Here is a 25,171-nt window from a genome sequence, read left to right on the forward strand (position 1 = left end):
GCTAACCAGGAAATGGTTAAGGAATGGTGAATGTAAAAATTAGGGAATTATTAGTTTAGCTCTGCAGACTGATTAGCACAATCTGCTTTACATGTAATACCGGATTTGTTAGCCAGCTAATACTATGGAGCATGTTGCTACTTAAAAGAGCCTGATCCCAAGCCCACTGAAGTCAATGCAAAACCCACAGAAATCAAACTTTCTGATTCAGGAAAAAATTAGTACCAAGGTAAACTTACATAAATAATTAAGTCCTCCTATCATTAATGAATATACTTATGCTGTGCTTGCATTGGTGGGGGGCATGCACTGGTGGGCAGATCCTGTTCCACCTACCCCAGAAATGTGTCAGTGAAGCCATTTTAAGGAGACGCCTGTTCTTCCTTCCCCCAATGTCAAGTACTCCAGAGACTGAGGTCTTGAGAGTGGCTGCAGATGGATGTCCCTGGAGCAACTTCTATGGCTTATTCCTGGGTTAGGTACAAGGGATCACGAGCAGGTGGGTAGAGGTAGACTGGGGAGTACCTGTCCACAGAAGCCTTGTTGACAAACCCAAAGAACATTAAATGTGGGATTGGGGGCCCCTACTGAAGCAAAGTCAGTGGGACTGACATGATCTATGAGAATAGTGGTAGCAGTAGGAAGATAGCCATGAGTGCTTTAGATTTCTGACATGCACTTCTAGTAGTTCTGACACACTAGATCTGATGACAATGACAATAACAACAACAACCCTAACCTGATGAATTTTTCTCTTCCCTTGTCATTTTAATTTGACTACCACAGGCTTGAAAGTAGGTGGCCAAAACTTGTCAGCACTTTAATACTTCTTTAGTATTGGGGGAAGACAAGAGGGTTATCAAGAGCCCAATGAAGGCAAAGCACTGGCACAGTATGATCTCGGGGGACATAACTGAAATTCAGCTGGACAGGAATTCTGATCAAGTACAATTTAAAAATAAAAAATCAAGGATTACACTGTAATAGCCTCCACATTACTTCCTCCTTCTATCATTGATCCTGCTCTGTTTTTATCTTTTCTTCAATTAATTTTCCATTCCTTATCATCCTTATTTTCTTGCAGCCCTCCATACTAAAAAATCTCTATGGCAAAAGACAACCATATATTTTATAATTGTCACATCATCTTCTTAGAGTCAAAATCAAGCTGGGAAGTTTATGCCAAAACTCTTTTGAATTTTGGTGGGGTACAGCTGTTACTTTCAAAGTATGTGGGACATACTCTATAGCTTTGATTCGTATTCAGAACTGAAATGGGAAAGGACATGTTTCCAGTGCAGATAAACCAAATCAGTTGTTATGAGCTTGTTGTCCAGGATTACAGAACCCTGATGAGCTGAGATTTAAAATGGTGGACACTTACATACGGGAGGCAGAATTTTATAGATATTTCACCACCTTCAAGTCCAAACACAAGCCTTCACCTTAATTCCTCATCTACATTAAATCCAATTTAGACATAAATCTGCATCCAAGACATCCTTCTCTCTCATTACCACTTCCTCAAAAATTTTTGTCCCTTATTTTGTAACAGAAAATGTATATAGTTAAAGATAATTCTTTCTTAAGGGGGCAAACCATCAATTAAAGACATTAGGTAATTGCTTGTTAATATTACTTCTCAAAATGTTATTTCCCAAACACACCTATTCCTCTGGACTCATCGTTATGGTATCTAACCACCTAAGTCGTTGACTTCCAGCAGCTGCTAAATGATTAGATTTAGGTAAATGTTTTCTTATTGCTTTTCCTGTTCCCTCTTAGCTTAAGCTCATCATCTTCTACTGTTCATCACTGTTTTCTTTCTTGTAACAGGATATGGTAGCACATTTTCAGCTGCCTCCAGAAGGCTTAACAGTCTCCACCAAGTGAAAAAAATCAAGTGTTTTTTTTTCCTGTGGGTATTATTTATACACTGTATGCAGAATGGGGATGTAGCCAACAGTTAGCAATGTATACACATAATAATAGATTCATTCCTCCTTTGGTGCAAAATATTATATATTCCTTTGACTCAAAATAATACCACATACTTCTATGTTATTGAGAGATCAAGAATGCACTGAACATTTCAGTAGCAGGTGCCTCACTCATGGGTATACCTTGTACATTGAACACCCCAGCAGTTTGCCTCTATGTGGAATGTACAGACCAGCTTCTTAGATTGCACAATGGGCCCTTGATTGTGATTGGCTTTTGGATAGCATAACACAAACAATAATCAAGAGACAAGGAAAAAATCCAAAGTGTTTACAACACCTTTCAACAATTTTCCTAATAAATATTTCCTAGTAATATTTTAATCAATATTTTCTGCAGAGAGATTTCAGTTTTTGTCCAAAACAAACTAAAGCATTCCATTGTTAAAACCAAATTAATATTTCTCAAGCAGCCTGAAAAGTTAGTGCTTTCCAGTTTCACTTTCTAGGGCAGAAAAAAAAATTGACAACCTCCAGCCACGCAGCTGGCAAGCTGCTTTGCTTCTCCCAAAATGAAAGGGATTTTTTTTCTGGAAACGCCTTCCCATGAAGAAGTTCACATTTTTTACTTCATCCTTATGCAAAACTAAAATTCGTTCAAGTCTCATTGTTTTGTTTTCCAGCCAGCTCAATCAGTTATCTATAAGACATTTTCTACTATATGAAGATGATATAACTGACAAAAGCCCCTCTCCTGCTTACAGAGGCAACCAAATGCAGAAGGAGCTAGAAGGATGGAAGATAATACGTTACCTGCAGTGCAGTTCTTTATTGCAAAAGAATCCACAGCAGCTAAGCTTCTGTTCCCACTAGCTGCATATTCCAGTGAGATCCGAAAAGGTTTCTCAAGACGTCCAACTCTTTTCTGAAGCAGCACCCATCTGGTCTCATTGTGAAGCAGGAGGAGAGAACAAAGGACAAAAGTGGTAAGAAAAGAGGCCATTTTACAAAGAGCAGATGCTCCAAAGTGGTAGCTCCATCCCTGGCTGGCCATACTGTCCTGCTAAAATTGCCCCTCCCCTGCTCCCAGTGGCCTTCCCTTCCTTAGACTTCTCAAAACCAAGTCTCTAAGCATAAAGGTATCCACACAGCTGAGACATCCTGACAAATGTGTCACACCAGCTAATGACAGATTATTGCTCTCTTCTGACACACTTCTCAGCTCCAAGATCTTTTGCAGATGTCTTCTTGCTGCTTAAAAGAAGCCCAAGTTCCTTTAGCAAAAAGACCTGTGAAATCTGTTGCACACATGTACGCCTTCACTAAACACCACTCCCCCTTGCTTCTCACCGACAAAGTCTGTTATTTAGATTCAAACAATAAGTCAGTCTCAGGAGGCCCTTGAATAGCTATAATTTCCAGTCTCATATCTCCATCTGATGTAATATATTTTGTTAATATCCGGCCAACAAACCTCTAAATGGGTCCAAGGCTTAAAATTAAACTGGCCCATTTCCCTTCTTGATTTGTATTTTGCACTTCTTTTTAGAACCCTAAATAAATGGCCCTAGAATTAAGGTTCAGATTCTGAGGTGATGTAAACTACATGTGGCTAAGTAAGAGGAAGCAGGAGCAGAATCTCCGTATTCCTGGAAAGGCTGGAAGAAGTTGTCATGTGAGGTGTGATCGTTAGCATATATTCTACCCTCCTGTTACTTGGGTTTGCTGCTGCAATCCGCTTTGCTCACCACACATCATAAAAGTTACACCTATTTAGATACCCTTACACTCAGTTCTTAGAGTCTTAGACATCATCGCCTCTGAATTTGGTCCTAATATTCCTTGTCCATAGCTAAGCTCAAACAACAAAGAGTAAAATTGCACGTCTCCCCAAACCTCCCCAAACCTACCACCATTCTAATCTACAGGGAAATACCTCTACAGACAAAATGTTGGATAACTCATTCTTTGTGGCCCATTTCATGCTTGGTTTCTGTATTCTGGCTCCTGATAAAAATGTCAATTTGTGCCAGCTGCTGCAGGATACTTTGTGATAGGGGGTTGTGACATGTACCTATGAAATTTTTACTGGGTACAACAGGTCAATTTCAGTTCCCTGGACGATGGCAAATTTTATTTGATAGCCACTGGGGAGATTCCTCTGTTACTCCAGGTTAAATGTGTACATAACCAAGTTTAGAAGCATATGATTCCTTTTTTAGCTTACTGTAATTGATCAGCTGGACACAAATAAGAGAACAGGTGGCCAGTAAAGTCTGTTGGAAAATTCTCAATACAACTCCAGCTGCAGTTTTGGTTGGCTTTTTTTTAAAGGAAAGAACAAAAAACCTATTGTGTTTCTTTAGATCATCATCAAATAGCAATATTATGATTATCTGAGGGACATTACAATGATTTCAAGTTAACATTGTGAGTCAGAAGCAAGATAAGGTTCTGCAGCATAGAATCACTACCTCTTTCATAATTGCTTCTTGAAACAGAAAGCTTTCCCAGTTGAGGTCCTCCATCACTCTGGTGCATGGTGGGTAGTTGCTGTAGGTAGGCTGCACACACAAATGCTTCTCTCTGATATGGATCCAGGATTTTGTAAAGGGGGATACTGCAGGTGTGGCTGTATCCCCCCCTCCCAGCTTTCCCTCCAAACTAGGGCAGGCAGATCAAACTGCAGGAACAGCAGCTGGGGACAGTCAGAATCCTGGCTCTTCCCACTCTCAGCATGCTTTCCCTTCCCCTCCATGCTCAGCAGCATATCCCCCACTCCTTTCTCCTCTCCTCCCATTTCTCCCCTCCCCTGCCTTCTGATGCCACTGTCCCCACTCTCCCTGGCTGACCTGGCAGCACAGAGAGCTTCAGAGGCCACCCTGCCCCACTCCAGCTGGGCTGCTTTGGGAGCCAGGCTTAGCTGGGGACAGCAGTAGCAGTGGCAGATGGTTCCCTTTTCCTGAGTTTGCTCCCAGGGCATGGAAAACCCAAGAGAACAAGGCAGCTGAGCCCAGTTCCCCAAGCAGCCTAGCTAGAGCAGGACAGGAGCAGCTCTGGAGCTCCCCATAACCCCAGATCAGCTGAGGAGAGCAGAGATAGCAGCAGTGTTGGACAGGGGAGGTGGGGAAAGGAAATGAAAGGGACATTCTGCTGAGCATGGAGAGAAAGGGTGGGTGGATTTTTACCTGCTTCAGGGACTTAATGTCCCCAGCTGCTGCTCCTGTAGAATGGTCCAAAGGGAGGGCATGGCCACACCGCTACACCCTCTCTGGATCCAGTGGTGTAACCAGGATGAGGCATACAAGGCAGCCACCCTGGACACCAACTTGGAGGTGGAGAGGGGGAAAAATGGCTTCAACCACAACCACATGATCACAACGGTGATTGCATAGTGGGAACTGGAAGCTGGACTGTATGTGGCAGCTGTGCCATATTGGTCCACCTCTGAGATTTTCCCGTGTCATCTGCCATTGTTAAAAGTAGCATTGAAGCAGATGCTGAGAGAAGAGAAACTATATAGTTTACAGGATTTCTACATCCAGGTAAAAACTTTTTTGTCTGAAATGGGGTGTTACCAACTTCAGACAGAATCCTTAAAGGGTAATAAAATCTTCCACGTGTGGATCTCTCTCACTTCAGTATGTAGTTAATAAACTAATAGGAATATATGTATGCACTAATGCTTCATGCTGTGTAAGATCCAGATTGACCAATGGTTTGTCATAGGCTCAACACTGCTAATACCTAAAAGATTTCCTCCTTAATTTCAATAGACATGGCCAATGTTACTGAAGCAAGATATTTCTTTCCACAGTCATCATAAAGATTTGAGCAACAACAGCATGTAGCACTCTTTCTCAAGAGCTCATGGGCTTGCTATATCATCTTAAATTCTTTACCTATATTATGAAACACCATCTTAGATTATTAAATTCTCCGCAAATCTATATGAGAAAATCAGTATTATTTCCCACTATTTATACCAGTTCTCTGTTCTCTTTTTTGCTCTTCTAATAATGAAATGAGAGTGATTAGTTTTCATTTCTTGTTTATAGTCAGTTTTACTTCCTGGCTCTCATACTAGTACAAGATATTTGCATTTGGGCTTCCAACTGTATAAGATGTTATTTACTTCTATTTTAAAAAATTCCATTTTCAATTAAATTAAAGAAAAATCATGGACACTTAATCATATTCCAGTCTTTAAACCAGTTCTCTTCTTCACTTAGTCCCCCTTTTAAGGAAGTGAAATCTTGAATTAGTCCCCCTTTAAATTAGTTATCAGTAAAAGATAACTAAGTTTTGTATAAGTGGGATGAGCTAGCTTTGGATGCAATTTGCTCTGTGAAAGCACAACCATCTATATATCATGAAATGTATTCCTCACAGTTTCACAAAGACTGATGGATTTTAATTTCAGGTACACGGTGGCTCTCAACAATGATTTCCATTTCTGTGCTACCACTAACCCTCTGGATAAATGCGTCAGAGTTTTAGGAATTGCTTTTCTGAGTTACTGGTGCAATAACTTTACTTTGAAATTCTCAGGCCTCTCATAGTTTACCACTGAAACTTTATTAACTTTCAGAGCTGTTTCCAAGTAGGTTTTTTTAAGTCATTGGCATATAAGGCAGGGGAAGGGGAAGGGCAACATCACTTGAGTTCAGGTTCATTATAACACTTCTTCACATTTTGTGGCACTAATTTCTAGAAGTGGATTTTTTGAGGTTCAAGTGATTTTGTGAAAAGAATGTGTGAGCAGCAGTACAATAATAATAATACTACCAATAAAAGTATGACAGCCAGATTTCAGACAGACACCAGGGAAAGAATGTCCCTGGGAAACTGAGTCAGTATAGAAACCCATTGGTGGGTTAGAATGGGAGAAGCCTCCTGGTACAGCCCATGACCTTCCTATTCTGTGAATAAGGACAGGGCTTCAGTCTCCAGATATATCAATACAGCATGTTTTACCAGCACTACATTTGCTCTGAAATCTAAAAGGGGGAGAGGGGGGAGCAGAATGCCCTTGGGGCTGTAGTGAGATATGCTGCATGATAATTTATATCTACCAGTATGTTAAGTATTTATGTTTCCATTAGATTTCAGTAAGACAGCCTATATTTTTGTGACACTTATTTTAAAAGTCATTTTCTCAAGCTAGTGGTAAGCTGCTTATTCTACTTTTTGAGGCAAGAAGAGGGGAAATATCAAACGCAGAGTCACATCATCAACAGGGAAGAGCATGTAACTCTCTCAGTTCCTGTGAACAAGATACAGAAGGGCAAAGATAAAATTGATGTAGCACCTTCCACTTTCTGGGTACCTCCAAAGTGCTCTACAAAACAATAAATTAAATATTGGCAAACTGAAAAGCACAGCTGCACACTAGGGGTGTGCAAAGTGGGCCCTATTGAATTCGGATTCTGATTCAGCCCGAATCAGGGACAGTGATTTGATTTGTTGATTCGGATCACTGTCCCTGATTCGATTCAGCCGATCCCAAATCTGAAGATTCGATGCTGATTCACAGAATCAGTGATTCAACCACAGACATAGCTTTAAATATTTTTTCTATATACTTCAAGGTACCAGCATGGCTTGTGAATGCTGCAATGCTGGGGCAGATGGAGCATCCCACAGGAGTGTGAGGGAGGGGCCCCCACACACCTTCTGCACCTCCCTAGCTCAGTGATCAGTCACGGTGGGGCACCAGTTGCTGAGCAGGGGGGGCGTGGGGGAGGACGGGGGGCAGCTCGCTCCCCGGCGGACCCAGAAGTGCTTCAGGCCCACTTCCAGGTCTGCTGCTGAGTGTGCTGGGGAGCCCCCCGCGCTTCTGTGGAATGCTCCATGCGCCCCAACATTGCAGCGTTCACAAGCCGCCTGCTACCTAGAGGTATGTAAAAAAAAAAACAAATTTAAAGCTGTGTCTATGTCCGAATCACCAAATCTCTCTGAATTGATTTACAGGGTTCTGATTCAATTCAGTGAGATTAAAGGGTCTCCTGATTCAATTCAGATTCGGAGATAAGGCCACTGAATCGGGCCAAATCTCCGCCGAATCGAATCAGGGACTGAAGCTGCGCACAGCCCTACTACATATACAGCATCCTCATAGTCAAGACCCAGGTATTTTTGTTGGCTGCCAAGCACCAGGTTTTACTTGACCAGTGTTAACTTATAAACAGTAGTGATTTCCATGGACGCAGTTCTTTCTGTGATTTACAGAAAACAGTCTTCAACCTTCTCTGATTGTTCATTTTGAATGTGATTTGGAGAACTGTCTTTTACTGATCAAAGCTGAACAAATTAATTCAGTAGATGCCATTTTGCACATGTTTTTAGATAATGCTGGCTAATTGCAGCTATGTGTAAGGCAGGATGGTCTCTGGGAAAGCAGCAAGTTCCAAGCAATGATCAGCTCAAGCCCAGAGGTAGAATCTCAAGCCAACTCATGCATGCACTCCATTTGCCAGTTGCCCAGATGAATGATTTGGGCAATCTCTGCCCATATTAAATATGCACTTACTATCTTGATGCTTCTGCTTTCCACTTCCCAATACAGAGGTGTACTAAAATACTTAGCTCCATTAAAGATTTTTGTTCTTCATCCTTTGCACATCTGCTCCTCTCACACAACTCTCTCTGTCACTCTTCTCAAGGCACCCATCATCTATAGACGGTGAAATTCATTCCACTTTAGACACTCAACAAAAGCCTGTGGCAACCATTTACAATCTCAGAAAAGGGGGTAAGTGGTATAAGGTTTACGTGTTCAACTTCTTCACACAGTGAATTTCATACAGACAGAGGCAGCCTTAGGGAAAATGGCACCCTGGGCAAACAGGCAGCAGGCAGGGTTGCCTGCACAGGAAGCCCAGCTCCAGTGGCAGGGTGCCATTCCCCAATGGCACCCAGCCACCCACACCCTCTCCCTTGGCAGTGGTGGCAGTGACCGGGAGGCACTGCAGTTTAGTCTCTAGCTCTAGCAGATCAGTGATGACAAAGCCCTTGGCACACAAGCTGGGGCCTCCTAGCCATGCTACGTTGTCACTAGGCACTGCTGCCTTGCCCTTGGCATCTTCTTCCCAGCCTGTCACGCTGCCTGGCAATACCCGCTACTGCTGCCACCATCACCCAAGGCTTTTTATCCCACTGCCCTGGTTGGCTGGCTCCAATCAGCTCCAGGTGTGACTGGCAGGAGGCAGGCCCTGCTGCCCAGCCCCCAGGGATTAGTTGCCATTCAAGTCCCACAATGGCTCCCACCTGGCACAAGCAGCAGGACAAGGCAAAGCAGGGCAGGGCAGGGCACGTGTGTGCGCTGCCTTCAGCCATGGTGCCCTGGGTGGCTGCCCACACTGTCCTTGGCAAAGGCTGGCTCTGCATCCAGAATGCTTGCCTGATTTGGGTCCAGCAAACTGCTACTTTCTTTTCATTCATCCTTACTGAGGAAAGCACTGAAGCAAATGGTTAAGTGAGAAGTATATGTGTAAGTGCTCAACAAAAGAGCATATCTTTAAGTGCTTCTTTGAATCAGGGCCTGAGATTCTTTTAAGTCTCATTTCTTCTACTCTGACCACAAAACAACCTGAAATATCTAACAGAATTTCTGCACCTGTGTGGAGCAATAGTGGGATCTTATCTTCTGAAAGACTGTTTTCTTACTCAGGCTAACCCCTCTCTGCTTTGTCACCTGCTTGTCTCATGGCAGGCCTCATAATTTATGATCTTTATAGATCATAACTCAGATTCAGTGTATTTGTTTGCTTTGTAAAGTGTTTGGTGTACCTTCTGAAGCTGTAAAATTAAAGAGAAATAAGAGCCATGTCAGAGTGTTTCAAACTGAAATGCACCTGCACATTATAAAAGGCACGGAAAAAAATTAAAGCCTGCTTGTTTAGGATGACAGCATGTAAAGAAGAGAATTTAAAAGACTATGTTTTAACAAGGACTTCTAAAAAGATTCTTTCCTTCCCTTTACTAGATGAATTTGTGAAAGAGATGAACTCCACTTTCCTCACACATGATTATAAATTTACAAGGTGTTCATAATCAGGATGAAAGCTGACTTCCACATTGCTCCAGACTGAAGTCAGCATCAACAATCGACAGATACTGTATGAAATGGGAACAAAATTAAACCTATTCCAGCCTGCAGTAGATTGACAATGAATAACATTTTCATGGCATGCCTGTCACAATTCTAAGAGAGAAAACAGTATGAATTAACCACAGGAGATTCTGCAGACTGTTTTCTCATTAGTTCAGACAATGCACTAATGCTGCCCCATATTGTTGGGTGGTTATTTTTAATTATCTGCATTAAATTTCTTCCAGTTTATTGATCTTCAAATTAAATAAAAGGTCCTGAGAACACTATCTAGTGCTTGTGATTTTCTCTTCAAAAGGATTCTATTTTCTAATGAGGCTAATTAATAGTAAAATACAGTTGCTGGATGAAGATCATTGAGCAGAAATCATTGAGTATGCATTGAACTCTTCTGCTCACACTCCTCTCTACACCAGGAGTGGGAGAGAATAAGTATGCATTTCATTGCATTCAAATGCAAGTCACTTATCTCTGGAATTAGTTTCATGGACCTTACATAAGCAAGTAGAAATCCCTGAAATTGTATCAGGCCCTAAACAGACCCCTATTCTAAGTCAAATGAACCCCATAGGGATCTTCTTCTTAAGTTCAAAGGGCTCTGGATCAGACCTGAAATAGCTGTAGAAATCTATTGTTATCTCTCCCTATTAAATTCCGTTGGATGTTTCTGTAAGTGATAGTCTAGAAGAGGCTGCTGGGGTCTCCTAGGAACTCTGTTAAAACTAACATCAAAGTGAGGGAATGGCTGCAGTGATCACCTTGTTTGTGCACCTTTACAAAAACGTCCTATCAATTTTTATAGGTATGAAACTAACAGGGTCCAATGACCCTATAATAGAATCCAACAAAAATTAGTCTTTGACCCCTTAGTGCTGGATTGTATCATAGAGTCATAGAAGTCGGGTGGGAAGGGACCTTGTAGATCCTCAAGTCCAACCCCCCACCTGAGCAGGAGAAAAACTGGACTCAGATGACTCCAGCCAGGTAGGCATCAAGCCTCCTCTTAAAGACCCCCAGGGTAGGAGCCAGCACCACTTCCCTTGGAAGCTGGTTCCAGACCCTAGCTGCCCTGACTGTGAAGTAGTTGGAAGGAGCAGAGTACAGCTTCACTGCCTGAAAAGTGGGGAGACTGCAGCTCAGAGCTCTGATCTGATGCTTCCTCCACATGCCAGGGAAGAAGCAATCTACATCTTCAGCCCATATCCTATTCCACATTTTGTCTGTTGAAGTATAATCGTTTTCTACCCCCTTTGAGTGCCTGGAAGACTGATTTTTAAGGCTAAGATTAAGGCATGGTTCAAAAGCAAATATTAATGTTTTGGGGGGGGGAACTCGAGCAGGTGGTGCTTGTAATTTTAGAGGCCTAAGCGCCACTTAGTTGCCTAATGGGTAGACTAGGATCTAGCTCATAGAGTTTAGTAGCAAATTAGGTGATTTCCATGGGGTTTGAGATCATCGTACGTGCTCTGAAGCAGAGATAGCTCTTTAAAGGACATTCTATAAGATGGCACAAAAGTAAAGTAAAATCTACAGGAAAAAATCATTTTCTATTAAATTCCGTGGAGCTTTCTCATGAGGAGTGGAATTTGGCCCTTTCCTGAGATACTTTTAAACAATACCTACCCTAGCAGTGGCACACATTATTTCTGTTAATTACGTAAAATGTATCTGGTGATTTACAGAATACGTCAAGATGGATTCCTTGCTATGACAGATGACAGCCCTAATACCACAAAGACTTAATCAGGTGAGTACCTTTGAAGAACCAAAGCCTCAGGCTCCAATCCAACTTCTGTTAAAGTAAATGGGAATCTTAATTGGAAGCACTGAGTTAAGACAATAACAAACAGGGTGAGTGCAAGAGGTCATAGGGGGATGAGGGTGCAGACAGTGTGATCAGGCAGCCATTTGGGCAGAAAGCAAACCACTTTTTAAGACACAGTAATTTGTTGTATTTGGAATGAAAGTGACTTCACTAAATGGCAATTTTTTAAAAATGCCCTTGAGGAAAGTACCTGAGCTATCCCTTTTGCTCAAATGGGAGAACAACTCAATAAATTCCACACTTCCTTGCCTCTAGTGGACAGGGCTTACCACAGACCAAGAAGAGATGGTTTTCTGGGGGGGGCCCTTTGTGTGACATTAACATCACATTGCCAGCTGTCGGAGCCTGTCCCTTTTCTGAAAGACTCTCAAGCAAATTGGAATACTTCCTGGAACACCCCACTCTAATCGTGGAAGAGGTGGAGTGTCGAGTGACACGAACGTGGTTCTCTTGACACATGCTGGAGCCTCGGCTTCAACTTTCTCCCACAATCTTCTTCCCATTTGCAGAGGAATTGACTTACATTTGCTTTAACAGTACTACCACCACCAGAGATGAAACTCCACTGCGTGAAACCAAACTGCAACAAATGCTGGCAGCATGCAAGCAAAAACCAGTAAAGCACCGGGGCATTCATATAATCCTTTATATCATTAGATCATTAACAGCAGCTAACTAATCCTCACCATTCCCCTAGCAGGTAAGTATTATGTTCTTGGTTTACAGATGAGAAAACTGAGGCACAGAGAGGTTCTATGTCTTGTCTACCACCAGCAACTGTGGGAGTACTAATGCTTCCTTATTCTTAGTTCTATTTTCAGTCCTCTTGACACTGTTGCTTTCAATAAGGATAATTTAACTGTCATGTGCCCAGACACAATTCAGTTTAATTTGGGGATCATCAAGGTATTCCACCTCCTCCACCCAGTGTACAGCATCACACAACATGCACGATTATAGGGTTTTACATCTTCCAGCTGTACAATATATCATAGCTGCTAACAATACACATGCAGCACTGGCCTGATCCAGGACAGAAATTCCTATGTTCCCCTATGAAAATGCAAAATCTGAGCAGAAACGCAAATGGTCTGCAGCCCATTTTGAGGTAAAGCGTCTTGCCCTCACAGCAGAGAAGAGACAGCAGAGGAAGGAAAAGGAAAGGAACCCCAACCTGCTGCCTATTCTTCCTTGCCAAAAGACATGCAACTTCTGCAGATGGGTCTGTGGCTCAAGGATTGGACTTTTGAGTCAGCTCAAGATCCATCAATGACCCATGGTAGAGATCATCCTCAAATCAAGGGATTGCTGCTGCTGATGTTCTCTCAGTAGGATCATAGGAAAGCAGAGTTGGATGGGATCTCACAAGGTCATCTAGTCCAGATCCCTGCTCAAGGCAGGATCAACCTAGAGTAAATGATCCCAGCCAAGTATTTGTCCAACCTACTCTAGAAAATATCCAGGGATGGAGATTCCACAGCTTCGTTAGGCAGGCTGTTCTAATGCTTTACCACCCTCATAATTAAAAACATCCCCCTAATCTCCAAGCTAAATTTTCTCTGCTGTAATATGAGGCCATTTTTCCTAGTCATGTTCCCTGTAGCCACAGAGAAAATCCCATCTCCATTCTCTCTATAAATTGCCCTTCAGGTATTTGAAAACTGTTAGCAAATCCCCTCTTGGTCTTGTCTTCTCCAGACGAAATAAACCTAGTTCTTTCAGCTCTTCCTCATAAGCCTTGCTTCCCAGGCCCCTGATCATTTTTGTCACTCTGTGCTGAACTCTTTCCAAGTCTGTAAATCTCTTCTTCTCACTGGATGTCACAAACAATCTTAGCTTCACTGCAGGTATGCTCCAAAAGCTAATACCAAGGCTTCAGAATGGAATTAACAGGAACCAAGTTTTCAGAAGAAAAGACCAGTGGCAGGGTATTTTGAAATAACTGAGCTCTTAAAAGCAGTATCTGGGAGACCAATTAAAAATAAATTGTCATTTCTGAGTGAGGAGGTGAAATTTCAAACTGATGGTAAAGGGAAATATAAATGTCATGTCAGTCCACTGTTTATAGGCCAAACATTGTAAAAAAAAATTGAATGCTGAAAAACTGGAAAAATGAAGTAGTATGAAGGTTTTGATTCAAAGATTGCACAACTGCCTAGCCTACTCTCATACCTTTTTGGAAAACTTTACCATGGGTATTCACTGGCCATTTAGATCATGTAAATTTGAGAACAATGTATTAATGAAAAAAGGAGGGGCAAAAAGTTAGAATTAAACTTTCATCCTTATGTGACTCACTGAAATCCAGACCAGGCCTTTAAAGGACTCTTGCCAAAGTTGTTAACATCTGATGACATCTCCCAAAGGCCCATAACTTGAGCTATTTTCCAGAGCATAGTTTTAACATCTGCGTTCTTCTTATCAGCCAAAGAAGCTCATCCTACCAACTAATATTATTTATTGAAGGCTGAGAAGTATGATAGAAACAGTAAATAATAGTTAAAGCTCCTCCTACAAAGAGCTCACAATTTAGAATTTATTGATGAAACAAAGTGAGAGGAACAGGAACTGGAGGGGAATGATATACGCTTTTTGGTAAAATATCTTTTCAGTTTAATTTGTTCCTTTCTTGCAGACTTTGAGGAAGAAATGGGTCTTTAGGAGGGATATGAATGAGGCAAAAATGATTGCTTAGAAAACTAGAAAGTGGCTTATGTTATTGCTTATGTGGAAGGTATATTAACTCTCCTGTTATTATACATTACTATTGTTTGTATTGGGCTGTTCATTTTATATGGAAAAAGCATCAATAAAAATTCTTGGGGAAAAAAAGAGAGAGAAGAGATAGACTAGAATAATTCATTAAGACATTTTAATACAAAAAAAAGTTATACAGAACTACAGAGGGTGACGCCAGCTCATCACAGCAACGGATACAGAAGAGATTTGAAAGATGAAATTACCTAAAGTAACTGCAATTTTGACTTAGGTTATAATTTTACCCTAAAAAGAGAGAGTATGAACCTGAGCAGTGTTTGTAGCATTCATCTGACCTAGCATATAACGTTCTTGTAACTGGCAGTAGGAAAATTTGTAAGAACAATACCTGTTTACTATTTAGGCCCAAACTGAAAAATGTCCACCTATTTTCAAACTCCTCCTTTTTCAAAATATGAAATGAAGACACGTTGATTCTGATTTCTCACAAGGTGCCATTTCAGTTGACTTCATCTGAAATTCTGGTGCTTCTGAGAAGCAGACTTATACTGTTTCATCTTAGAGCTTAAAAAAAATGGATGCAGCCCAAAACACTGGTCACTTTTAAGAATTTCACCTACACTTTTGAGATATGAGTATGCCTGCACTTTCAAAGGACTGTGGTAGGGAACACCATGGTAAAGCATACTGCATGGTCTAGTGTTGGTATGAATAAATTCTCCTGGTTCTTGATGCACACCCAGCTCTGCACTTTAGGGCAACCTCATGACATCTGTTTTGCAGGGCAGTGAGTGCAAGGTAGGCCTGACAGCTTCACTGTATTGCTCCACAGCATAGCTCTTTGATGGTGTAGACATGTCCTAAGAATTTATGGATCTTTTAGTTTGGTCCCACACTTGTTAATTTTGCTACTTGCTCTGTGTATGTTTTTCGGAGTAGATAACAGAAGTCCATGCAAACACTATGCCCTGCAAGCAGAAGATACACAAGTGCCTTTATTGGCCAATGAACGTCAGATAAAAAGATGTCTGAACCAGAAAGCTCATTTCCTCAGGTTAATATTGCCAATGAAATGGAAGGTTGTTTGGAAAGTGATTTTAAAACAACATGAAAAGGTTATGATTATTTTTAGCATTTACTGATAAACAAACTATTTCCATTTTATGCATGCCCTAAATGCAGTCATTCCTTCAATGCTCTCTTCCCCTTGGCATTACCATTTAGTTCTTTTCCAGTGTTAAGTCATTTTTATGTTACCCAGGTAATTACAACACACAACTGAGTGCACTCACTGGGACAGACGGTGCCTTTAGAAACAGCTCTGAGCCTGGAATGATGCATAAACTCCACTACCCATGGAATAACCCCTGGAGCTCCTATGACTCACAGAGATACCTGAGTCATGATCTCTCCTTTGCTTTCTCTACTGCCATGAAGGCACTTCTGTACCTGCAGCAAAGTGCTGCATTTGCTTGGCCATCCACCTCCCCTCAACACCAGTCCAACATCAAGAGACAGAAAGGAGGAAAGTTGGAAACGCTCATCTGCTGTCCCTCCTCACTCATCTGTTGAGGGGCCAGGAAGAAATGGAGCAAGGGGTCTCTGCTATAATCTCCCTCTGTCATGTTTTTTGCTTTAATCGCCACACCTATAAAATGGGGATAATATAAATTGCTACACAGCAGCATTGTAAGGCTAGATTACCTGAAAGTGAAATTCACCCCTATGCAAGGCACAGGCATGATTTAAGTCTAGCTTAAATTCTGCTTAGAGAACTTGCATAGAGCTGTCCCTCTCCCCAGGGGTGAATTTCACCTTTACATCTGTGGATTTCTTTAGGACAGAAGGTGCTGTGGAAATGCAGAGCAAATGCAGCTCCTCTCAGGGTGATGGAAAAAGAAGCAACTTCAGCTCTTCATTTCCTTACATTTATCAGCCCCTTCATGTCATATCAACAGGTTTTATTGGCTAGAAATACTTCTTCACAAGTAAACTTATCTGCCTTATTGCTGTCCTCTGACATAATAATACTCTGCCCTGTATGCTCCAATCTGAACTCAAAGGCACGCTAAACTTTCCAGCTTCTTCCTCCTTTCCTCTATACTGCTGGGACATGCACACTGTTGAACACTCAATACGCTGTGGGATTTTGCTTCTTTTATCAAAATTAAGATTTATTGACTCTCATGGTGACCTCTAGTTTTCCTTAACAACCATAACCACAAAGCTCTCAGGTTCTGAGTCTGCCAGGGGAAAGAATCAATATCATTGAATAACAACTCACCTAAGGATCGCAGCAGCACTTGCCTCTGCCCAGCTCAAAGACTTTTTTTTTAATGCATTTGGATGAACCAGTTCCTCAATGATGGAAGGTTCAGGAGTTTCTTCACTAGCTAATATATTTTGTGTGGATATGTCATTTTGGGAAATACCAAACCCCAGTTACAAGGAGTTTAATGCTGATTGCTTCGGTGTATGTGGTTGCTTGAGCAATGGGCTAGAAAGAAGAAAGAGGGCCCTCGGGCTAAAGGTCCACAGGGGAGCACTTGAGTAAGTGTGTTTTAAGATATGGCTATTCGTACACTCAGAAGCATTTCAGAAGACCGGCAGCTGTTACATTCTAATTGTTGTGTGTGGACAAGCTGGGAATGACACAACTGGAGACCCACCAGCTGAGTAAATCCACATTTACAGCTTTCAGTTCAAGTAGTGTTTTGCCTTGTGTGCATATTAGGAATGTCTTACATTGATTAAGCTGGCTGTCACATCAAAGTGCTCCTTACAGCCAACAGTCTACAGCTTGGGAGAATATGACTAAGGTGGATTTGAAGATGTCTAGAGCTAAAGATGGGTATGAGGAACAAACTGATGGGCATTTCTCGGTGGGAGGCCTCAGAGGAGGCTGAAGGATATGTAGAAAATGGCAGAGACAGGACTCTCAGATGGCAAACTAAGGAGGTGCATAAACAGAGGGAACCGGTCAGCACTGACTGATTCATCTGAGTCAACGGGATGCATCCACACTGGCTGAAGCTTTACCTCTGTGATCTCTCAGGGTAATTTCAAATGGCTTATGGCTCCCTTGAAAGGCTCCTCCATGCAGATTTCATAGATTTCATAGACGCAAAATGCATTTCAACTACTCGAGGGTTATAAATTTCTTCACTGTGAGAATAGTGAGGCAGTGGGACAGATTGTCTAGGGAAGTTGTGAACTCTGTCACTGGAGGTATTCAAGAAAAGGTCAGACAGCTATTGGTCAGGGATGATCTAGGCATAGCTATACCTATTTTCTTCCATGGGTATTTCTTGTGTTTCTGTGCTTTGCTGGTGCCCCCCCTGCCACCCTCTCCCTTGCACCCCCATCTTTCTTTTTTTTGCTATATGTGTTAGGGTGTTTTTTAAGCCTCCTCAGAGGCACTGGGTATTGGGTAAAGCTAACTCTGGGGACTGCAGCTGGGGTGTGCTGATTCTCCTATTAGGAGTACAACCAGAGTTTCCTGGATAAAAGGTCTTGCCCCTCTGTTTAGGGTCAGACCGACTGCTATATTTGGGGTCAGGAAAGAATTTTACCCCATTGTCAGATTGGTACTGACTGTGGGGAGTTTTGCCTCCCTCTGTAGTGGGGGGCATGGCCCTCTACCCAGGACCTCTTAAGCATATATTGATAATATTTTATAGAAGCAGGACATTGGCTGCAGTGGTTCCTGCTTTACTTGTGGCAAGTTAGGATATGAGGTCTATGTTGCATCAGGGTTGAGGGTAGTCTTATGTAGAGTTTAGATTATGATTGTATGAGATAGTTTGGATAGGGGTGATCCTGCCTCTGGCAAGGGGTTGGACTAGATGACCTCTGGATGTCCCTTCCAACCTTACTTCTCTATGACTCTATTACAGTTGGTTGATCTCTCTGATATAGACAAGACCTTGCTTTCATCTAATTTTGTCCAATGACTCCATGTGTGACCTTGAGCTGGGGTTATTGACAGGTGGTGTGCTTTGCTTGCCAGTGGGTCCAATATGCATTAGCAAATGGTTCTTTATGCTGGTGCCCCCACACAAGATGGGCCCACAGATCCAAAATTGTGTGGATCCAGCAGGCCCATACCCTGTGTAAAGGGCACTGGGGGATTATAGTCACTTTGGGTTCATAGCTGCAATAAAGTGGGCAACAGGATGAGATGGGCTACACAGCAACCACTGACCCACAGCAAGGATTGGGGTAATTTTGCTTGCTCATAAATCTAATTTCTTGAATGCCCTACAGTCATTTACACAGTCGTTTCCATCTGCATGAAGAATGTGAAACATCACTTTTCTGATCTGGAGGCATTTTGTAGTCACTTTTTGCTAATACAAAGGACTGCAGTCAATGCAAGGCAACAGAAAATCAGGGCTTCAGATCTGTGGGAGAAGTGTATTTATCACTAAGTGCACAGAGAGTTGTAGCCTAAGAACAGTTTTAAGCAGGTGGGCAGGGTGAGAGAGAGCGCAAGTAAGAGAGCATGCATGTGCGTAATATTTAACACCATAAGCAAATTCCCTGCATTGGTCCTATCCAGCAAGTGGCTGTGTAAGAATCATATATGTACTAGGAGCCCAGAACATACACAGCAGATCCATCAGTGTTTTGCAAGGTAAATGAATTCAGCACTTAGGAAACAGGACAGCTGTTTCAATTTTAACATTAGCAGCACAAGTCCTGGACATGCTCCTAAAAGCCAATGGGTTGTAGGGAACAGAGCCATCTTTCCAGACTATAATTAAAAGAGCAGGGCCAATCACACATTAAAAGCAAACAGGCAGCAAGTGCTTTCGTGACAGTTGGCCATTTTCTGTTTCAGTTTTCCAGATATTTTATTTCTGCTTTGTAAACATGAACAAGCCCCCTTTCATTTGATGCCAAATGAGAAACATTTCAGTGCTTCATTCCGCTGTTTCCGAGATGTTGACTTCCTGCTTAGCAAAAATGATCTTAAAACCCCCCTGCTATTCTAACTGAGATGACTTTGTGAAAGAGCTTAGTAGAAGTGAAATGGCCATAACCAAGCAAGTAATGTCCCATGTAAATAGCCACATCATCACAGCTAGGGAAACCATGAACCTTTGTAACTTATGGGAATATATTACATTTCATGCTTACTGATAGAGACAATTTCAATTCAAGAGCTTGCCTTAAACATTTTGGTACAGTCTGATGTCTACATTCGAACAGGGGAGATAATCGAGTTGGCTGCCCTGAGATAGCAGAAAATGAATCCCTGGCGGGGTTCTGGTTATATCAATACATACCTACTAAGCATATAGTAAATAGTCACATCCATTCACCAAACTCTGGTTAATTGAAAGCTAGTTACATTCACCAGGTTGCTTTAATTTACCATAGTAATATGGACACCTCTGACATAAAACTTGTCAGCTATTTCACATACCGTAACAGCACTGTATAGTGAGTTAAATAGTGACACAGAAGTGGGGATTTTTGAGAAGGAGCAAGGGGGAGAATATCATTATTCAAGCTGACCCTAAAACTAGGGATTCAACATCCTTAGCCCTACAAAAATTGGCACACGATCTTTATGTTTATAAATGGGGAGGATTTTGTTGACATCCCTTCCAATAGATGGTGTCATAATGTGTAAAATTTAGTTCACAAGTTGTGGTGACTCTGGGATTCTTGGTTTTTAATCTTTCTTCTTCTAGTAATCCAGGGTAGACAATGACAACCAGCATTTTGCGGGGGGGAAACATGTAATCTGTTGTTTTACACTGGGCCTTTATCAGATGGAAACAAAATGTTCAACCTCTTGCTTGCTAAAGTCCTCTGATATATTAGGGCCTGATTCTACTCTCCCTGACTTCAGTGGATGCCCTAGACCTATGCAAGTTAATTTCCTCTTAAATCATATTTTGAAGTTTTATGTGGTATATGGGGCCAGTGCTCCTATTTCATACAGAGGTGAATTTCAGTTAATGACAGTACTTTTGGGACCAGAGTAAGGATGAGTTATAGATAAGGATCTACTTGAATCACAGTTTGCCATTTTTTGCAGTTTCCACAAAAACCACAAATCTTTGCGAAAAATGACATTGGCTGCTATTTTCCAGGAAATCAACAAAAAAAACCCTACTAAAAATAAAATGCTGGCTTCCCAGTAGGAGCCAATGGTCTTCGCTGCCACTGTGGCTTGGCCTTGCTGCCTGCTCGGGAGGAGAAGGTGCCAGCTGGTTGGGGTGGCCAAGATTGCAGCTTCTCCCTCGTGCCTATCCACTAATCAGCGCTGAGCAGTGGGGCCACTGCAAAATGACAGCAAAATTGTCTCTTTGGGCTGTCAACAGGCCACGAAAATTGCTTTCTCTTGCCATGAGTTAGGTAGGTTCCTCGTTATAGACCAATCCACCTTACATATTCACTTCTAGGCAAAATCCTCCAGTCCTTTTCACAAAAATGGAAGGCCCAAAAGACAGTAGCTGCCCTAGTTTGGAGGTACACAGCCTGGGATCATGCAAGGGGAATTCTGAAGCCCTTAATACACCATTGAGCCAAGTTCCACAGTAGGCTTTCCACAGCAAATAACATGGGTCATTAAGAGCTATGGTCAGCTGAGTCTCCAAATACTGCAGGTCTTCTGTCCAAAAGCCCTTCTTATAAGCACCTATATAGATGCTACAGCCTGTAGCAGAAACAATAAGTGGAATGATTTGTCTGTGAAATTGCCTTGTCTCTGAAACAGGTTGGGTAAACCCCTTAACTCATACAACCCCCTCATTCAACTTCCATTCAAATCCAAACTATTCTGGCTTTATCTGAAATGTGAATTTCATATTTAAAGAAATAGCCTGATTTCCTATAGTAATGCCATGAGGCACAGCTCCCAGAAACACAGATTAGATGCTAGATCAATAGCTTAATTAGTTAATAGTGGTACGGCACTTTGAAGATCAACAGTTCCATATAAGAGCCAAGTACAGTGCAAGTATTAGAAGAAATTCCTTTGGCTAAGCCTCTCTCCTACCACTAACTTCATTCTTTCATGCACCATGGTGAATTATTTATATTTCTGGATCAATGATACCAAAGCCTTGATTGTAGCCAGCTCATGAATCCCTTTTCTTGAGTGGCGTAGTTGCTGCTGTAAATAAACAAACCTCTTTTACACTGAACATCTGAGGCATTCACAAAAAATGCAGGATATTAACACAATTCATTAAAACACTCTACGTTTTACCCCTTGGTGACCTGAGATTTGTACAGACTTTGTAAAATGGAAAGGGCTAGGGAAGTGCTAAGACTTGTTATTAAAACTACAGTGTAATGATTGGAGTTTCTGCTCCTCTCTCTCTCAAATAAGTCCTAGAACGGAAGAAACACTTTCCCTGCTGAAGTCTGTAATGAAATATCTTGTAGCCTTTGGAGTCTCCCCAGAGGCAAACCCTTCATATTCTGGCTGCCTTTGCATGCTTGCATGCTTGATTTGTCTTGTAATTGTTATGGACTCGGGCTACTGTTCTGCAGGGTCTTTATTTATTTATTTTTACACAAGTGAAAGAAAAAACTCACACTTTAAATGTTTGGCTAAATATCCACGAGCTGCTTATCTGACGTTTATGCATGGCTATGATCAAGACAATGGAGAAGCTGGGAGTACGTGAGTGAGGAAACTTATGTGATGGCAAATGAGTCAAAGAATAAGAGCCAGGAGAACAGATGTGCCAGACAGCAGATACGAATGAGACCAAGAGCTGCTGAGAGCCCACAAAGGAGCTAGTCACCCAGAAAAGATCCACCAGAGGAACTGAGTCAGAGCAAGACAGCAAAGCTGTGCATGCAACATGCAACCTGTACAGTGCACTCATAAACTAGATAAAGACATAATGGTGTTCCACAATTTCATGGTCAGAATCAGAAAGAAGCTGTACTAGTTTAATCCTTCCATGTTTTGGTGAAACTGAATCACAATGATAGGAGAAAATTAAACCAGGAAATTAAAGATAATTAAAGCAGATATTTCTGAAATGGTTCAGGATTCAATCTGGGTTGCTTTTGTCTTGGTCCAAAATGTTTCACTTGTCCCTAGATTTTTCTCTCAACCCAGTCCTTAGAAACTTCTCAAGTACTTGACGAGAAGGGCTTGCTCATGTAGTCAAAAAGATCACCAGATTTGGGGTCAGGAAGAAATTTCCCTCGCAGATCATGTAAGTACAGACTGGGGAGAAGGAGGGTTTGCTTCCCTCTGCAGTATGGGGCATGATCTTCTTCCTAGGTTATCTGAAAGTGTATTAACCTAAGAAATTCTTTGCTACTGCAGTGGCATTGGTGGCACCCTGTCTCCCCTGTGTCTCTGCTGTTTTTCACCTGTGACATGTTGAGCTCCCCTGCAACACACAACCCCAAGATGCCTTGTGATTGTGGTCTCCGAGAGAGGTGGGGTGACAGCTTTGTGGGCTCTTTGAACAAATGGATGCCTTCACATGCAGGGGACTGAAGTAAAAAGCTGGGGAGTTCCCTTCTGGTCCTATGCTCCTGAGTGAGAAGTGATGCCATAGTGAATCAATGGTAGGTAAAGGACCCTAAAGAATCAGTGCTGTGGAACATGTTAAGAAAAGCCATTAAAAGAAAGAAGGTATGGTGCCCCTTTTATGTAAGTGAATACAAGAGCTGAGCAAATTACCAGCCAGAAGAGACTGAAGCTGTTCTTCGGCTTAGTCCTCATGAGCAGACTCAGACTCACAGCCTTCACAGAAATGGCTGTTGTGTTATATCAGAAAGAGAAATGAACCCGAGTTTAAAGGCACAATCCCAGAACCTGATATAAAAACTAATGAGAACAAAAATATTAAAATAGAAAGGAATTTTATAACAGCGAATTTCAACTTCAGGGACGCTGTGGATCCAGTTCAGATATTCCTGGAAAAGAATGAATCAAGCAAGTACAACATACTGTCTGAAAATGAAATGCTTTTATAGGAACAGGCAGAACCTACAAAAAGCTTAAGTTCACTTAGGAAAAATAACCCAGTAGTTGAGGGGCCAGATGCCTACAGGCTCTGGAGCCAAGATCACTTGTTTTAACCCAGTCAAGAGTTGGTAGTGATCCATGGTTCTTAGCATCCAGTGGGTCTTTCGGCAAAAGGCCTGTATGAGTAGTTAGACTTAGAGTATTTTATAACGACCAGGTTTTCCCCTTTTTGAGGATCAAATGGACAGAGTAGAACTATGACCTCATCCTGCTGTCTAAATTACCTTGAAAGCAAGTGCTTTAGAAGACTAGCAGGTATTACATGGAATGAATTTATAACAAATACCAAAACCTGATAGAGAATTCAGCAATCCCTTACTTTAAAAGTTACACAGAAAAGAAGCATTTGAAATACGTATTAAGAATAAAGCTGGTGTGTCTGTCATGGGACGCATGCTGCTGAACACCAGCAGGAATCTGCCAAAGTGGCTGATTGAAAGGATCCTCTTATCAAATACTACTTGGAGATAGAAGGTTTATAGGGCTTAGTAACATAGTAAACAAATACAGGGTAATCAAGGACAGACAGAGATGGCACAGCCTTGTTCATTCCAGAAACGTGAGGCCTGAAGGTGCAGGAGCAATTTAGATTCAGATTCTCACCCCTAAATATATTCCTTTCAGTTTGGGGTGGAATTGTACTGGCATCCACATACGCAGCTTGAACAGAGCTCTCCATGGACTGGGAAGATGCAATTATTTTCTTGCTGCTAGAAGTGATTTCCTTCAGGCCAGGGCTGAACTGTACTGGCAGCATCTGGGAAGTCTGTCTATACGGTACCAGTGTTATGCATGTGAAGACTTCTGTTTCTTCAGAAGTGACCAGTTCCACCATATTTCATCCTCACTTATATAAGAAAAGAGAGAAAGATACAGAGAAAGAGAATATGAGCTACATTTTTCACTTGTGCACTGAAGTCTCCAAAGCCAGTGCAATTGTGCTGGTAAAAGGTAGTATAAAAGCAAAAGTTCCATGTCTAAGCAGTACTACTCAAGGCTGGGCTATCACACACTGGAGCACTACCACTGAAAGCTGAAGCGATGAAGTATGGATCCATCTGACCATAATAGATAATTAAAAGTTTTAACCAAAGTTTTTCAAGCATCCATAAAGGCTGAAATTCAGGGTCTCAGTTTCTCTCTCATAACTAGGGTGGACCATATGTCCCAGATTTCACGTTGTTCCATGTGGTCACCCTATTCATAACTGACCCCATGTACCTACCCTTTGTACCAATACACAGAAACAGACACGTGAGGAGCCTTCTTCTTTATTGGGATCTACCATGTTTTTCTCCTCCCGTGTTCTCTTTACAGAGATTCTATTCCTTTTCTTTAGCTACGAACAGGAAGGAAATGCAAATGAATCATCCACATTCATGAGAAGCAGGTTTCTGTGGGAATAATGTACAAAAGCAACAGGTGGCCAAAAGCAGAGCTTTTCGAAATTCTTGCAGTGAAGCCTGTTAAGAAAATAATAACTGCAAGTTGACAGTGTGCACAAGCTGGATCCATTGTGTACTAGACACTACATCCCAAAACATTTGGTTCAGCTG

At 41.8% G+C, this 25,171-nt stretch overlaps 1 protein-coding gene across 1 annotated transcript in view; it reads right to left on the bottom strand.

Annotated features, from left to right (window-relative positions):
• The window catches only part of LOC149873570 (ALK tyrosine kinase receptor-like), a 455,901-nt gene that overhangs the window by 86,905 nt on the left and 343,825 nt on the right, over positions 1-25,171 (bottom strand). The window contains exon 6 of the mRNA XM_090035673.1: positions 2,754-2,881. Within this exon, the coding sequence (XP_089891799.1) occupies positions 2,754-2,881 (128 nt within the window). The remainder of the gene's footprint in view (positions 1-2,753; positions 2,882-25,171) is intronic.

Source organism: Crocodylus siamensis, chromosome 1 (assembly GCF_052110815.1).
Source record: "Crocodylus siamensis isolate JL-2025a chromosome 1, ASM5211081v1, whole genome shotgun sequence".
Classification (NCBI taxonomy): Eukaryota; Metazoa; Chordata; order Crocodylia; family Crocodylidae; genus Crocodylus; species Crocodylus siamensis.